Below are 17,945 nucleotides of genomic sequence, written 5' to 3'. Positions count from 1 at the left end.
GTTTTTAAAGAAAAATATACTACTAGAAAGTATAATATATAAATTGAGTCTATGAATTGTTCTTTTTCAAAGATCTGGTATCAGAAACAGATGAATGCGAGATGGAGGACAATATAGTGTATTAGGAACATGATCTATACAAAAGGTCGGCCAATTAAAAAAAAAAAAAGGAACATGGTCTTTGGAGTCAGACTGACTTGGAATAACAACGGTTCCTTCAGTTAGGAGCTATGTGACCTGAACATTTTTTGGTCTCTAAAATGTATCGCCTCCTTCAGAGTGGTAATAAGGGTTTAATTAAGATGACACATATAAAACATCCATAAGGTAGGTATTCAACAGTTAGTAAAGGAAAATATGGGTTACAAAACCAGAGGCCCAGGACAGTCATTCTCTGTAATCAGAGGGACCAGAGTTTGGGGTCAGACAGACTTAAATCAAATTGTTGCCTCTGCCAATGTCATGTGTGGTCTTGGCTTGTGGTTTCAAGCAAAAGGGGTTACCATACCTATTTTACTCATTCTAGGTTATATATTACCCCAAGTTGAGAATAATAAACCAGTTTAAGTCAGTCACAGAGTGAACACCTGACTCAATATAATACCTGCTTGCTTTGCGGTCCAACGGATGAGAAATTCATTCAATATCTAGCCATGTGATGTGATTTAGGGTAAATTACATAACCTTTCTAATTTTGCCTTCTCATCTTTCAAGTGACTCCTTTTGCCAAAGTAAGTATATTTCAAAAACTTTTTAAGGTAGCAAAACTCTGTGTTTGTTAAAGAATTTTCTTAGTTATTTGCAATAAAAACAGCCTGCAGGTCTATAGTGCAAGAATCCCATTTCATGACAGGAAGAAACAGATAAACACTATTTTAGAACACTTTCATAACAGACATTCAATACCTTTATTATCAGGGGAAATAATTATCAATCTATAACATTCCCAAAAGTACAACTCTAAAAATGTCAGTTTTGTTCGTATAGGACTCAAAACTTTAATGATATACCCATCATACAGCCAGGAAGCAGAACAATCCCTCAAGAAAAAAAGTACAAATGCCAAGATGCTCTCCAACCACAATTTTTTTAAATCTATGAAACAATTTCCTTACAAATTAAGTAGTTTTTATAGTAGTGACATTTATCATTGATGTGATCTGTTTAATATGACTGTAGTAAGAAGGAACTTGGGCCTGTTATCGTTTTCAGAAATTGAAAAGAGTACCATCATTAAGATAAGGAAGAGGAAGATTTGTATCCATCTTTTTGGGACATGTAAGATGAGAGTGAAGTGTCACAGTTGGAGAATTTGTGGATATTGCTGGAGGAATTGGAGATGCTCTCTAGCAAGCGGGTAATCCCTCTTCCCCGAACGCTGCTGTTTTGGCCAGAAATTTTCGCCCTAGATGGGTAGTCACCTGGGATATTGAAAATACGAGAAAAGAAATATAGCAATTTTATAATTTTATTACAAAGAGATGCCTCAATTAACTGACTCATCCTACTGTAGGCCTTTCACTAAGCCATAATTCAATGGATCAAGAATAGAAAAATGTTTTTGGTTTTAGCCCAAGAAACTTTTAATTGAAATTCTTTAGGCACCACTTGAAATTTCATGTCACGAGCTTTTAAAGTGTCTCACCCCACAAAAGGTATCATTAAAATCAAAACTATAAAGCTATTGCCGCTACAAGAAAAACAAGTTTTCTTTTAAATGCCCTAACAAATTCTGAGAAGTTACAATATATCCAAGTGACCCAAAAATGTACATAGCTAAACTGTTTAAGGTGCTAATGCCAAATAAAACCTTCAATTCAACAAGTGCCTTATATCCTAAAGCTAATTTAGATATCACTGTTTAAATACCACACCCTGGGATCTTAGTAATAGGCTCTAACATCCTTTAGGTGCATTTTTGTAAAATAGAAGGTGCTTACCAATGGGTGTGTTTGATCTTTGTTCCTGATTAGCAGAGTTGAAATGAGAGAATCCTGAACTCCCGACCCTCAGCTTCTGTAAGTAGCAGGAAAATACCAGGGGGAAAAATGTTTATTTCTTATCAATTATTGGATGGTCTGTCTTCAATTTCAAATAACTCTTTAAAAATGCAAACTAACACTCAAATACTTTTCCAATGTCTGATCAATTTTTGCTGCACAGAGGGGGAGAAAATAGGATAGACTTTGGAGGGAGATTAGGAATTCCAGGGTAAAAAAGGGTTTGCCTTTTTTTTTCTTTTTAAGTGAGATTATAGCACGCTTGCTGATAATGAATTAGAACAGAGTGCATCTCTGATGATATAGGAGGGGAAAATTACTGAAGCCACGTCCTTGAGTGGTAAGGGAAGGAAATCTAACATACACATGGACAGATTGGTTTTAGATAGGAACACAGAAAATTCATTCATTAAAATAGGAGTAAAGCAGAGGATATGGTAGATGCAGGTAGATGAGTCATAGGAATATGTAGAAAATTCTCCCAATTGTTTCTATTTTCTCAGAGAAGTAGGAGGCAAAGGCATCAGCTAGAGCAAAGGTAAGGGAAGAGATGATAAAATTTGAAGGAAAAAGGTAGTGAGAAGTAACTGTCTAGGAGAGTAGGAAATCGATCAGACTAGAGAAATGGGTATCTGTCAGTCAACATTAAAGGCCCCTTGAAGTTGGTGGTGATGAATAGTAAGATCGGTCAGCATGGTAGTTCCTTTCCAGGTGCATTTAGCTTCACAGGTATACGAGGAGAGTAGGTGAAGAGTTAGATGTAATCAGGGTTAGTATCTGTCAAGTATGATGAAAAAAAGAGGGCCAATGGAGTTGACAGTGCATGCAAGGCAGTGGAAAAGATAGGCCAAGGAATCTGAGTTGGGAAGGAAGAAGGTGAAGGGTAGAGACAAAGGTGGTAAAGGAGGAGACACAAGGCTACAGCATTACTAGCGTGAATGGTGCCCTGGAGTTGTGCAATGAAGTGGCCCTGTAAGGGAGTGTAAAACAGTGGAGGCATAAATGAATTGTATATCCCAGTAGAGACTAAATAATTGTTGGCACTGGGGTACTAGAAGATGGTGGTAGTCTGAGAGGGAGATGTTTGAAATTGAGATTATGAAGGAGGTACCACTGGGGTCCAGGATATGATTGTTTGGTAGAAGACAGGATTATTGAAGGAGAGGAAGTCGAACTGAGAGGTTAGGCAGCTGGAAGGACTATGTGTAGGGAAATTGAAATAAATAATTCTGATGGAAAAACCAGTTTTCTGGATCGGTGTTGCTCTAAGAACGAGGGGAACCAACTCAGGAGTCTACTGACTCCAAAAAGGGGCCACTTGGAGTCTGCTGACTCCAAACAGGTACTACATCTTGGATGGCAGGAAATTCAATGCCTAGGAATTTTGGGGAGACTGTATAAAGAAGTCTGGAAGCCACAATCAAGGACAACTACTTCAAATCTAGGCCCATGACACATGAAGAAGAAAAAGATGTCACCATTTGAAAAGGCTAATAGAGAAGCAGTGTCCTTAGAGGAGGGTCAAGTTTTAGTTACAACCAAGAAGGTAAATAGACTTTCCCCCAAAGAGACTGAAGATATCTGAAATTCTGCTGATAACTAAGGCTGAGAAAACCAACAGGAAGGTTTCTCAGGAGTTGGGGAGGGCTGGGAAATAGGACCAGCCAAATAAGATGAGTCTGGGAGATGAGAAAGAATCTTAAGAGTCCTAGGCTTCCTATAGTAACTGATGTAAACAATGAAAAGTCACGTTATTGAGATTAATTCTGATGATGTGAATACAGATGGCGGTGATGAAACTAAGGTAGGGTTTCTCAACCTGGGCACTAATGACATTTTAGGCTGGAAAATGCTTTGTTGTGGAAGGCTGTCCTGTACAGATAGAGTGCTTAACAGCATTCCTGGCCTTTATCCACTAAATGCCAGGGGCACCCCCTCCCCAGATGTGACAACCAAAAATGCCCCCAGGCGTTGTCAGATGTCCCATGGAGGACATGAAATGGAGTTGAGAACCACTGGGTAAAAGGTTTAAAGGGAGGGTAGAGAAGGGTCTTGCCTAGAGTACATATGGAGAGATCTGAAGTCCTTCATTTTTATTTTTAAATTATCACACAGTAAAACTTTTTTTTGGTGTACACATCTATGAAGTTTAACATTATGTACAGACTTGTGTAAACACCACAATCAGGATGCAGAGTCATTCTATCACCTCAAAAACCTCTCTCATGCTCAATCCCTTTATAGACACCCTGTTCCCACCACTCCTATCCCCTGGGAACCACTAATTTGTTCTTGTTATAGTTTTGTCTTCAAAAAAATGTCATATGAATGGAATCATACAGTATATTCTAAAGTACGTAATTTTGGAGACTGCTTCTTTTGTTCAGCATAATTAACTAGGATGAATCTAGTTGTTTTTATCAGTAGTTCTTGCCTTTGAGTTTCCTTTTCACTAAATGTTTATTGTAAAATAACAATATTTGTGTAATATCTATTAAGCTCTAAGGCAGGAAGGCCTTGGTACTGTCATATATTGCTGCATTTAATCCTAACAAATACTAGCCCCCATTATTGTTCTTGTTTAATAAATAAAAAATTAGTACAGAAAGTTCAAGTATTGTGCATAAAGTCACAAAGCTTGTATGTAGCAGAACCTAAAATAAAATTCAGGAATTCTGACCCTATAGCCCATACTCTTAACTGCTATGTACTTAGTGGTTTAGAAGCCTACTAATAAGTAAACAGCAGAGAGGGAAGGAAGGTGGTAAAAAAATTAGACAGCTTTTAATCAAATCCTAAATCAGGTCTTAAACATTTTTGAAGTAGATGTTCAGAATATTTATATTACTTACATTCAGATATTTAATTTTTGGAATACGTCTTTGGAAATGTTTTATATAAAGACTAAATACTGGTTTTAACTTTCTTAAAACTTTGTTAAATTGGTAGGAAATATACCAGAGAAAAAAGAATTTTACTAGACGCAACTGGATTAGGAACTTTTTGACATTCCATGAAGGACTTCAAAATAATGTTTAAGGGGAGGGAAAGAACCAAACAAAGGCTTGATCTTTTACAGCTGTTGGCCAGAATCACATTGAGTAGAACAGCTAAAGAGACCAGCAGCTCTTAAAAGTCAGGTTCTTACCTGGTAACGCCCTGCATCCAATACAACCATTTTGGGTGTCACACTATTGCTGGCCTCATAATCTTGTAGTGGTACGTGAGCCTCTGTGAGCTGGATTCCAAACAGAGTGGCCAGAGAATTACTGATGCAGTACCTTTAAAAGAAATAAAAATCTCACTATCAGAATCTAATTTAATTCACCTAAAAGTATTTGTATTTTAAAATCTCTAACAAAAAGAAAGCATCTGAGATACTGTTATAAACTGGGAAAAAAATAAATTTGGTGATTCAGAGAAGACATATAAATAAACAGCAATACATATAATAAAACAGGTTATTACTGGTGAGCAATCTTTTGATTACCAGATAAAATTTTAGGTTCATTTTAAGGGCATGGCAATGAAGATAAAGATTACTACGATTCCCAAACGTTTAAGGCAAGGAGAGGGAAGTGGCAGAAATAAGACAACAACCATAAACACTAATCTATCCTCTGAACTAATATCACCCACTGGGCTACCAGAGCACCCAGATTATCTGGGGCTCCAGGTACTTTCACTACAAAATGAGAACAAAAGACCTATGTGTTAGAGTACCCCAATAAGGGAGTGGTTCTGAAGGTTCACCCATATTGCTAGAAGAGGTGACATGGACAGAAAATAAAAGTAATATGATGTACAAAACCACCTTTATTTTTATTTTTTGTGAGTATATAGTAGGTGCATATATTTATGGACTACATAAGATGTTTTGATACAAGCATGCAATGTGTAGTAATCACATCATGGAAGATGGCATATCCATCCTGTCAAGTATTTATCATTTGTATTATAAACAATCCAATGATTCTTTTAGTTATTTTCAAATGTACAATTAAATTATTATTGACTATAGTCACTCTGTTGTGCTATCAAATACTAGGCCTAATTCATTCATTCAAACTACTTGTTTGTACCAATTAACAATCCTCACTTCCCCCTCACCCCTCTAGTACCCTTCCTAGCCTCTGGTAATCATTTCTTCTACCCTCTATTTCCATGAGTTCAATTGTTTTGATGTTTAGATTCCACAAATAAGTGAGCACATGCGATGATTATTTTCCTGTGCCTGGCTTATTTCACTTAACATAAAGACATCTAGTTCCATCTATGCTATTGCAAATAATTGCATTTCATTCTTTTGTATGGCTGAATAGTACTCCATTGTGTGTATGTACCACATTTGCTCTATCCATTCATCTGCTGATGGACACTTAGGTTGCTTCCAAATCTTGGCTATTGTAAACAATGCTGCAACAAACATGGGAGTGTAGATATTTCTTCAATGTGTTTCCTTTCTTTGGGGGATATACCCAGCAGCAGAAGTGCTGGATCATATGGTAGCTCTCTTTTTAGTTTTCTGGAGAACCTCCAAACTGTTCCCCATAGTGGTTGTATTGACTTACATCCCACCAACAGTGTATGAGGGTTCCCTTTTCTCCACATCTTCACCAGCATTTATTATTGCCTGTCTTTTGGATATAAGCCATTTTAAACCAGGGTGAGATAATATCTCACTGGAGTTTTGATTTGACCCCCTTTGTTTTAAAAGAGCATTGTGGAAACAGAGTTACCCCGACTGCCAAAGCAATAGCAAGCAAAATGGCACAGAATAATTTAATCAGAATACAGTATTATGAAGAAACTCCTTTCCCCAACTTACGCAATCTTCTTGCAAACAGCTAAAGCACAGAAGAGAGTATCATTTTCTTCATGCCACTTGCACCTGTATAAAAAAAAAAGGACTTTAATATTCTAACTGAAGTAGCACTGCTTAAAGGTTTTTATATGCCAGATTTCTATCTGAAATCTTTTAAAAAATGAGGTTACTTAAAGATTAAAACTTCAAATTTAACACAAAGATTTTTAAAAAACAGATTTTAATGCTACCTTCTCTGATACAAATTCGTGATACCACACAACCTACACATAACCATACAGTCAAATTTTACCTTGAAATAAAATGAGTGCTTCTGACACATCAGTGACATGCACTCATTCAACAAACATTTATTCAATGTACACTATTTGCTAGGCCTTGTGGTAGGCACTAGAAATACAGTATTGAAAAAACAGAAACTATTGTCCACACAAAACTTACTTTCCAGTGGGAAAGACAGATCAAGAAAGATATGCAAGCATAATACATAATAAATTAGAAAACTGGGAAAGCTCTAAGGAGAAAAAATAAAAAGGTGATATATACTATTCGGGAGGAACAACATTTTAGATAAAGTGTCAATGAAAGGTAACACTGAGAAGGTGGTGTTTCAATGGAGATCTCAGGAGGTCATGTTGGTGAGGTAATGACGGAAATAATTTGTGTAAGTCAATACAAAGTTACAAACACTAAAATAGCACACTTTCATGACAAGAGCTGCTATAAACTTGTGTATCTTTCCAATGAGTACACAGTCTATTAAGACTCAGAGCAGCTCTACTTGTACAATACAAAGCTTGCCTAAACTTAACAAAAGTCTTCATTTAAAATTATCAACACTTTAAATGGTAAAAGTGTAAAAAGTCCATTATTTGCACTGGATGAAAGTTATTTCATGCATGGATGAATGGAAGACTACTTAAAAATAAAATTAAGATTTTCCCACTGTTTTTCCAAAGAAAAGTGATCCAATAAATGTGGTAGTTCACAAAACTGTAACATGAAGCCTTAGGTTAAAACAATACACAAACTATGTACATATATACACATACTATGTACCGGCAAAAGATAAAAATTAAGAAAACAAAAAACCCCTAAACTGGCTGGGCACAGTACTCTATAAAATACTCTATCTTTCTACACAATCTTCTGTATCCTGTTAGAGCTATTAGTTTGCTTTTGTTCCCGGGATTATCTCATTCTTCTGGATTGTGAGTTGTGGTCTCCCCATTTTGTTCTTTTTCATGTTGCAGGCTTTTCTTGAATGCCTGATTATCCTTAATTGCGTTTTTAGATATGAGGCATAATCTGTGCTCACTGCAACCTCCACCTCCCAGGTTCAAGCGATTCTCATGCCTCAGCCTCTTGAGCAGCTGGGATTACAAGCATGTGCCACCACGCCTGGCTAATTTTTGTATTTTTAGTAGAGATAAGGTTTCACCATGTTAGCCAGGCTGGTCTCAAACTGCTGACCTCAGGGGATCCACCCACCTTGGCCTCCCATAGTGCTGGGATTATAGGCGTGAGCCACTGCGCCCAGCAGGCTTTCATTTCTCTGAGTCACTATTCAGGCCATTTTTTATCGGAAAGGTCTCCCTTTCAACCCAAATCTCTGCTCTAAGAAATTCTATCTTCACAAAAGAAACAAATAAAACATTTATTCCATATAGTATTTAATAGTTTTTAAACCCTTACAACACTTACGTGACTTCTTCTGCATAAGATTTTTCAAAACTTTTTGAAACTCTTTTGAAATTCTACCAGAATTTACCATACACAACTAGTATCTTCACACTAGAGTCTTTTTGGACAGGAGATTCTGAGGCCAAGGATGACTGTGTCACTCTTTCCCATATTTCCCACAGAAATTTTCCCATACAAGTGCCTTATGTACAAGAGCAGTTCCAATCCTGCTAAGTATGTAAAGCTCATTAAATTGGACTAAGAAAAACTATTTTAAAGTGATAAAGTATAAAACTGCATTTCTTAATACTACTGTTGCTGGGGTTTCTGGTTCAAGATGGTGAATTAAACACATGCACAAATTTATCTCTTCTTGGTCCCAAGACCCTGTGAAGATGACAGTCAAAGAATAAAAATGGTAGATGTCCACAATAAAGGAAAAAGGCAGCAAGAGGCCTCCATAGAAAAGATTTTAACAAATCTTTGGCAAATAAACAAAATAAATGGTAACTGATGAAGCTGGAAGAAGTCACAGTCTTCAGTTCTCAAGAGGCTAACAGCAGAAGAAGGTCTGCTTATCAGAACTCTGAAGAGGCTCTGGACTTGGGAGCATGTCTCTACTCACAGAACAGAAAGGGAAGACACGAGGCTGAACTTCTGTAAAAGGAATAGTCTACTTCCCTGACCCCCCATGCAAAAAAGTAAACTGTTCTTGGAAAACCAGGCAGCAAGAATGGCTGCTGGTACCCTAAAGCAAAGCCTTTCATATTCTAGCATTTAGGATTTTGACTCCAACTAAACATCTCTCTTGTCTGCTTTCCTTACAGGAAAGCCTCATGAGTTAACAATCCCCACTGAACAATATGGAACACTCAGCTTTGTAGCCTCATTTCTAAATATGAACACAATCAAGGATAATCAGGCATTCAAGAAAAGCCCACAACATGAAAAAGAACAAAACAGGGAGACCACAACTCACAATCCAGAAGAATGAGATAATCCAGGGAACAAAAGCAAACTAATAGCCCTCACAGGATATATAAGATTGTGTAGAAAGGCAGAGTACTTTATAGAGTGGTAAAGAAGACCAAATACTTCACATGGATTTATGAAATTATTACATCCAGAATCCCAAATCCCAGTTTTTCTCATCTCTTCAACCCTCATCAACACTGATGATGGCTATGATTTGTGTAACATAGCAACACTTACAGGCTGAGAGGTACTGAGACTTCGAAAACCCTCTGCCCACATTTTAACTTATCAGAGCTCATCAGGGCTTGTGCTGAGTTCTCTTCTCTTTCTGCTGTTTGCTGAGGTGATCTCATGTACATGCTGTGAGGTCCATCAAAGCAGAAGACTTGTCTTCCTGTACTGTATCTTCAGTGCCCAGCACATAGTGAAAAGAATGCTGACACTACCCAAACTGCTTCACTGAGCTCTAGCAGGATGACAGTTGCTTGCCTGCTATCTCCGGATGTGATGCCTCACCAGGACCTCAGAACATTGTAACCTTGCTCCTCTCCTCCCCATCTATCCAGTAGTATACACTAGAAACCTGGGTGTCATCTTTCATTATTTCTCTCCATTTTCTCTCTCTGGGTCCAGTCCATCAGCAAGGTCTACTGACTTTAACCTATCTTAAATCGATCTATTCCTCTCCATCTCTCCCTGTGTTCTTGTGTGTTTAAAATTTTTCTAATGGTTTATGAGCCCCCCCTCATTGCTTCAACCTCATCTTGTGCATTCTCCTCTTCACTCATTACTCCACAGTCACACTGACTGTCTAACAATTTCTAGTAAACACCAAGCCTTTACCTCAAGGTTTTTCTATCTCTGTCCAGGGTGCTCTTCTTACCATTTTTTGCATGGCTGCATCCTTTTCCCACTTGGGTTCTCAGTTCTAATGTCACAACCTCAAAGTCTTCTTGACCATTCTATAAAGTGGTCTACTTTTCTATACATTCTTCTCTGTTAGAGTGTCCTGTTGATTTTCTTCTTAGCACTTACCACAAGCTAAAATTATAATTTTCTTTATTATGTACTGTATGTTTCTTTCCTACTTAACTGTTAGCTTCTTGATGGCAGGGACCACATTAATTTTGCTCACTTTCAGATCATTTCCTGGCACGGAGGAGGTGCTCAATAAATATTTGTTGATGAAATAAAGGCTACCATGTTTTAGTCAGCAAGTCATAGACAGTGAATTAGTCCAAGAACAATTATGACAAGAAGCATCAGGAGAATAGGGGATCTATAAAAGTTATAAATATTCTAGCCTCTAAAATGCATGTTATTAACAGACTGTTTACTTAAGATTCTAATATTCAAATTGTCTAATTGTACTCAATTTCACCAATACAAAACCTACCCATTTCTGTTAGAACTAGACAAAACATTTACCACAAATTTATTACCAACTTTAAGGTCTTTCAGTAAGCGTTTAAGAGCAGTGGTTGTAATAAGTTTCATTTGCTTATATTAACAGACTCTAACAGTTTCTATTGTACACGACAATCCAAACTCCCTTGTAAAATATCATACATTTGAATATTATGTTGTGAAGCTCAATAAAAAGTAGATCCATCCTGTCCAAAGAAGTTTAGTAAAGTGCCTACAGTACTGTGTAAGAGTTTTATCTTTAACAAAATCCCACAGCATGGACCTCAAATGTCTTAAACTAGAGCTACTCTAATCTTGTTGCAGAGCATAGCTACTCTGCTGAACTCAATAATGTATTTCTTCAATTATAAAACACATTTTCTTCACATTTTAACCAAAATTAGAATGCATTTTACAATTGAAGGTATTGCACAATGTACATTTGACAGTCTAGAAATAGCTGCCATTGCCTAACCATGTACAAATTTAATTATTAATCTTGATGGTAACCAGACATTTGCAATCCTTCAACATTTTAGTCAATAAACCATTTAAAGATTATTTGAGGACATATTAAGTTTGTCCCTGAAAACTTTCTTTTGACCCCTTCTGAAAAGATCAAGAAAGAACTGGCATCAAAACTTGCAGAAAGGGTATGCTTAGAACAAAACCCCAGAGACAACAGTGGAGTTCTTTTTTAAGAAATGCTGTATCGCCAACACTCTTAATGGCACAGAGGACAATAATGTATAAAAACATGGACAACGAATGACTCAATGTGAAATTTCAGAAATACTTCAGCCTGTAACTGAGGTAATGGTACATAAATCCAAATATCTTAACACATCATTCATAAGCTTTACAGATTAACAAGAACAACAAACGTGGGGAAAACAAAATCTCCACCTGCAGCATAACTAGAAGAACGCTACAAAACTCAGTTGTCTATAAATAGAAAAATGAAAACTGTAATTTCCAATGGAGCAATTTCTCAGTCTCCTACCCCAACCTTTATATTGAGCAGAGTCCAGAAAAAACTGTGGGGAAGAAAGAAAATGGAGAGCCTAAGATTAAACTAAAATCATTTTTACAATGAGGAAGCCCATTCTTTATATAAATATTCAAACAGTCCTAGTAGATCAGAGCATTGACTATAGGCAAGTGCTGTGCTAAGTGAAAGAGGAAGGGGGAAGGGCCCTTTAGAAATTAGGTGGAGAAAAAAAAGCAAAGGGGGAAATTCAAGATCATGCAGGAAATAAAATTCTAAGAACCTACAACCACACTCCCACCATCCTGAAAACATTCATTAAAGAACCTGTACTTTGTCACATTGACAGAGAGGAAGGTTCCTGGAACAAAGACTCTCAATCAAACCTCCCCATAAATTATCAGCCTTGTCCAAGAAATGCAAAGGAGCAATGTATCTTCATCTACAGAAAGCTATTATAGGAAGAAAACAAGCTATTATAAGAAGAAGATAGCCAGGCATGATGGCTTGCACCTGTAATTCCAGCAATTTGGAAGGCTGAGGCAGGAAGATCGCTTGAGGCCAGAAGTTCGACACCAGGCTGGGCAACACAGCAAGACTCTGTCTCCATGACAAATGAAAAATAACTAGGTAGGCATGGTAGCACATGCCTGTAGTACCAGCTACTCAGGAGACTGAGGCATGAGGATTACTTAACTCTAGGAATACCAGGCTGCAGTGAGCTATGATTGTGTCACTGCATTCCGGCCGGGGTGACAGAATGAGACTCTCTTAAAAAAAAAAAAAAAAAAAAAAAAAAAAAAAAAAAAAGAAAACAGGAGAATCAAAACACTTTAGCTGATAATTTCTCATACCCCCACCCCCCAAAAAAATATGAAGGAGGGGAAAAACGTAACATTACGGTGTTAGTCTGTTCTCACACTGCTATGAAGTAATATTTGAGACCAGGTAATTTATAAAGGAAAGAGGTTTAACTGACTCAGAGTTTTGCATTGGTGGGGAGGCCTCAGGAAATTTACAACCATGGGAAAGGCAAATGAGAAGCAGCCACCTTCTTCACAAGGCAGCAGGATGGAATGAGTGCAAACGGGGGAAATGCCAGATGCTTATTAAATCCATCAGATCTCATGAGAACAGCATGCGGGAACTGCCCCCATGATCCAGATACCTCCACCTGGTCTCACTCTTGACACGTGGGGGTTACAGGGATTACAATTTGAGGTGAGATTTGGGTAGGGACACAGAGCCAAACCATATGAGATTTGGGTGGGGACATAGAGTCAAACCATATCAATTACCACTCCATGTTAAATTAAATATCCTGAAAAAGAATATGAGAATATAAAAACACATCCTGAATGAGAAACTTCAAAACTAGAAACAGAAATAAACAAAAAAGAAGAAATTAACTCAGGAAAAAGAGGGGAAAAAAAGACAAAAACATTACAGAAAAGAACTAAATTACCAACTGCCCAAGGCTGAACAGATTCATTTGTAAAGTTAATAAGAGAAACTGAAGAAAGCAGAAACTATCATGAGAATAAACAAAGTAAAAAGTGTCAGAAAAAGTGACTGAAAGGCAAAGAAGATCAAACATACATATATATTGGACTCCTTTTAAGAAGAAACATTAAACAGTGGAACAAAACTAATATTAAACTATGATCTAAAAAAACCTCCAGAAATAGAACCTGATTCTGCATATTGAAGGGGCTCACCAAATGTCTCAGAAAATGGACCTGCATATAAACTCAGAGAAATATCCCGGTAACAGTATTAGACTTTAAAAATGAAAAAAGACTAAGGTCGTCTCCAGGCAAAATGATCAACTAACTCCATTCAAAAAGATCACATAACTAAGGCCAAGATAACTAAGGCCAAGAGAATTAACTGACCAAATTTCACAACAGGAACACACAAAGCCATAAAATGAAGTTGCATTTTCTAGAAACTCAAGGAAATACTGTGTAAACCGTTAGAAAAAGTTTTAAACATGCAAGAACACAGGGAATACTCTTCCATGAGCCCCTGATCAATTTACTGTATCAAGGTTCAGCAAACTTTAACTTTTAAGGCATCAAATATCACAGCAGGCAGCTTACAACTACAGGAAATGCAATGAAACACAGACAGAAACACAGCAATAACAGGAGATTACTCTCAACACAAGATATATCAACTGGATAAAATATAACTAATGAAAATATAAAATATGACTAAAGAAAATCTAAACAATACAATCAATATAGATGATGTATGTGTGTGCATCTCAAATACTATATCCTGAAAAGAAAGTATATTCTCATATGCCAAGAGAACAGTCATAAAAACTGATTCTAACATTAAGTCAGCAAAAAAATCCCCTAAATACCAGTAACTTCCATAAAGTAAAAATATTATAAATGCCAGAAAGCATTTTACATCACAATGTAAAAGCACTGGAATTTACTAAAAGAAACAAAATGCAGAAAGTCCTTTTCACTTGGACATTTAAAAGCCTTGTTTTAAAGAGATGGTGGTTGAGAGTTAAAATGACATAATTTATTTAAAATGGCAGTGAATATATGGCATGCAATAATCTATGTAATTCATTGAAAACAATGATTAAGAGAAACTTCACTCTACTAAACACGTTAAAAAATCAGGCAAAAGATAAATAAATTACATTTCCAGCCCCCAAAACTAGAAAAACAACAATATACAAAGAGAATAACAGCAAAAATTAATTAGGAAGAGAATAGAAAAACAGGTCTAATAAATTAAAATCCTATTGTAGACAACACACTTGCTTACAAAAAAATGAGAGCACAAATATACAATGACAAGATAACCACGGAAACAGATGACATTTTAAAAAATTTTAAGAGACCACACTTCCTTGCAGATCTTTAAACAAATAACTTTGAAAAGCTATATAACATGTACCATTTTCTAGAAACATACAGATTACCAAAATTTACCTCATTAAAATTAGAAAGCCTAATAAAACCAATTTCCATAGAAAAACAGAAAAAATTATCAAGAAACTGCTCCTACAAAAATGTGCCAGTCCCAGAGATGCACAATCTGCATGAGAAAAATTTTAAAACATATTTGAAAGACACAAAAGTAGATTTGAACTATGGAAAGATGTCCCTAGTCTTTGGAAACAACTCAATACTATAAATATTTCAGTTATCCCCAAGTTAATTTATAAATTTAATGCAATCCTAACAAGCTTTTTTAATTTTTTTTATTTTTATTTTTTTTTTATTTTTTTTTTTTTGAGACGGAGTCTCGCTCTGTCGCCCAGGCTGGAGTGCAGTGTCCGGATCTCAGCTCACTGCAAGCTCCGCCTCCCGGGTTTACGCCATTCTCCTGCCTCAGCCTCCCGAGTAGCTGGGACTACAGGCGCTCGCCACTTCGCCCGGCTAGTTTTTGTATTTTTAGTAGAGACGGGGTTTCACTGTGTTAGCCAGGATGGTCTCGATCTCCTGACCTCGTGATCCGCCCGTCTCGGCCTCCCAAAGTGCTGGGATTACAGGCTTGAGCCACCGCGCCCGGCCGCTTTTTTAAAATGAAACTAGAATAAAGTTCTTCTGAATATTATTTTTGTTTACAAAACAGAAATGTATCAGACATTCAAAAGCTAAATTAGCAAAAATGGAATATGAACATGGAATACAAACAAGCAAATGAACTTAACTATTAATATATTCCAAAAGAGTAATTTGTACTGAAAGGGGAAAAAAGAACCTAAAAATACTTCTGAACAAAGTATTTTGACTATATACTTTCAGACTATAAACAATGATAAACAAACTCTAAACAGTTGTATGTCTTTTAAAAAAAATAATGGTACCATATAATTCTAAAAAAATACTGACAGCCAGGGTTCTCATTCTTAGAGAAAGGAAATTTTTTAAAAAGTAAAAAAGCTAGAGAACTCTATGGTATTGGATTGAAATAACAGGTTAAGTGTGAACTCATGGTAAGACAGAGATGGATAAAAAGACTGACAGACCTAGCTACAAACAGATGTGTATGGAGAGTGTGTGTACACACACACACACACACACACACACAAACATATATTTCCTAGCTCTCTACTAAGGGGATATAGAATCAGTAACACTTTAGTAAGAAATGAGCACACCTACCACCCAGATTCTATCTCCTAAATATTATGCTCCACTAAAAGAAACCAGAGATTCTTGGGAGAAATGGCTAATCCAGGGCTGGAACAGAGAAAGTACAAGATAGGCCTGTAACATATTGTGTCAAATAGAAAGCAAAGCAGCTCTGTTAGATAGAAAGCAATGAAGCAATGTCAAAAGGACACACAAACCCCTGCTTGAAGGTAACTCCCGCTGGCCATATATGGAACAATTTGATCATAAAAATAAATTACAATAATAGATTAAAATGTATTGAATAAGAATCCATGAGTCCATGCTCATATAAATGAAAAAAAAAATGGGTAAAAAGGAGAAACTTTTTTTTCTTTCTTTTTTTTTTTACAGTGGAATGCCAACCAATAAATGCAGAAGGAACAATCAAATGAGAAAAACCACCTTTCACAATGACAGTAATAATTGACTCAGGCAAAAGTCAGCACTTGATACTAAAATTTGTATATGAAAGTTTGAGGAAGAGAATACCTACCCAATTTGAAAGTATTTCCCCACAAAATATTTATTAATTATATGGTAAAAAGCCAGGAGCTCACGCATGTAATCCCAGCACTCTGGGAGGCTGAGGCGGGTGGATCACGTGAGGTCAGGAGTTCAAGACCAGCCTGGCCAACATGGTGAAATTGCTTCTCTACTAAAAATACAAAAATTAGCTGGGCGTGGTGGTGGGTGCCTGTAATCCCAGCTACTCGAGAGGCTGAGGCATGAGAATTGCTTGAACCTGGGAGGTGGAGGGTGCAGTGAGCTGAGATTACGCTACTGCACTCCAGGCTGGGTGACAGAGCAAGCCTCTGTCTCAAACAAACAAACAAACAAACAAACAAACAAAAAATTACATGGTAAAAAAACAGTAACTTTCCAAGAGAGAAATACTGACAGGTACTATCTTAAACAAGTGATCAAAGTTATCATCATCAGTAATGGGACAAACTGACATCACATGCCTCCAGATATGACACACTGAGCAGTCACATAATCCCTTCTGTGGTATTCCTGCCAAAAATGCATAATCTTAATTTAACCATGAGGAAATACCGATCAACTAAAAGTGAGAAACATTCTATAAAATAACTGGCCTATACTAAAAAATATCTAGATCATGAAAGTCAAAGTAAGACTGAGGAACCGTTCCAGATTAAAGAGATAAATAACTAAGTGCAACATGTGGTCTTGGACTGGACTCTAGAATTTGTCTGGCTATAAAAGACATAGTGGAACAACTAATACAATATGAATATGGTCTTCAGATTAGATAATAGTATTGTGTCCTATATTCAATATCTTGATTTTGATCATTACACTATGGTAATATAAATGTTCTATATACACACGCGTGCACGCACACACAGTAAAAGCCTACAGCACCCAGTATTCCCAGGCAGTCTCTCATCTAAGTACTAACCAGGCCAATCCCTGCTTAGCTTGTGAGATCAGACAAGATCAGGCGTGTTCAGGGTGCTATGGCCGTAGACTAAACATTCTTATTCTTAGGAAATACATATTGAAGTATTTCAGTATAAAGAGGCATAATGACAGCAACTTATCCTGAAGTGATTTTGAAAAACTGTATATATATTTAGAAACAAAATTATAAAGAAAATGTATTAAAATGTTAGCAATTAAGGAAACAGAGAATAGTAAACTTTGTAATATTCTTGCAACTTCTCTGTAAGTGTAAAATTATCTCAAAATAAAAAAATACTTTTGCCAATTGATTTCACTTATATATTCTTTTACATGTAAGTACAAGAGTTCTATGTAATAAAAATCTCTCTAAATAAATCTAAGGACATTCTTTCATCAGTATAGAAATTCTAAGTGATAAGAAAGAACAGTTTATTTGGCAGGTTTGTTTTTAGTGATACACAAGTAACAATGTATCTTACTATCAATGA

General features: G+C 36.5%; 1 protein-coding gene and 1 pseudogene across 3 annotated transcripts in view; both read right to left on the bottom strand.

Moving 5' to 3' along the window:
* Positions 1-873: 873 nt before the first annotated feature.
* The window catches only part of MAEL (maelstrom spermatogenic transposon silencer), a 60,178-nt gene continuing 43,106 nt past the window's right edge, over positions 874-17,945 (bottom strand). For all 3 annotated transcript variants that reach the window (XM_030936849.1, XM_010371803.2, XM_010371802.2), the window contains 4 exons: positions 6,829-6,891; positions 5,149-5,281; positions 1,941-2,016; positions 874-1,421 (listed from right to left, as the gene is read on the bottom strand). In XM_030936849.1, the coding sequence (XP_030792709.1) occupies positions 1,234-1,421; positions 1,941-2,016; positions 5,149-5,281; positions 6,829-6,891 (460 nt within the window). In that variant the 3' untranslated portion in view covers positions 874-1,233. The remainder of the gene's footprint in view (positions 1,422-1,940; positions 2,017-5,148; positions 5,282-6,828; positions 6,892-17,945) is intronic.
* LOC115899395 lies at positions 17,404-17,522 on the bottom strand (annotated as a pseudogene).

This window comes from Rhinopithecus roxellana, chromosome 8 (assembly GCF_007565055.1).
Source record: "Rhinopithecus roxellana isolate Shanxi Qingling chromosome 8, ASM756505v1, whole genome shotgun sequence".
Classification (NCBI taxonomy): Eukaryota; Metazoa; Chordata; class Mammalia; order Primates; family Cercopithecidae; genus Rhinopithecus; species Rhinopithecus roxellana.
This window is presented reverse-complemented; position numbering and strand designations above follow the sequence as displayed.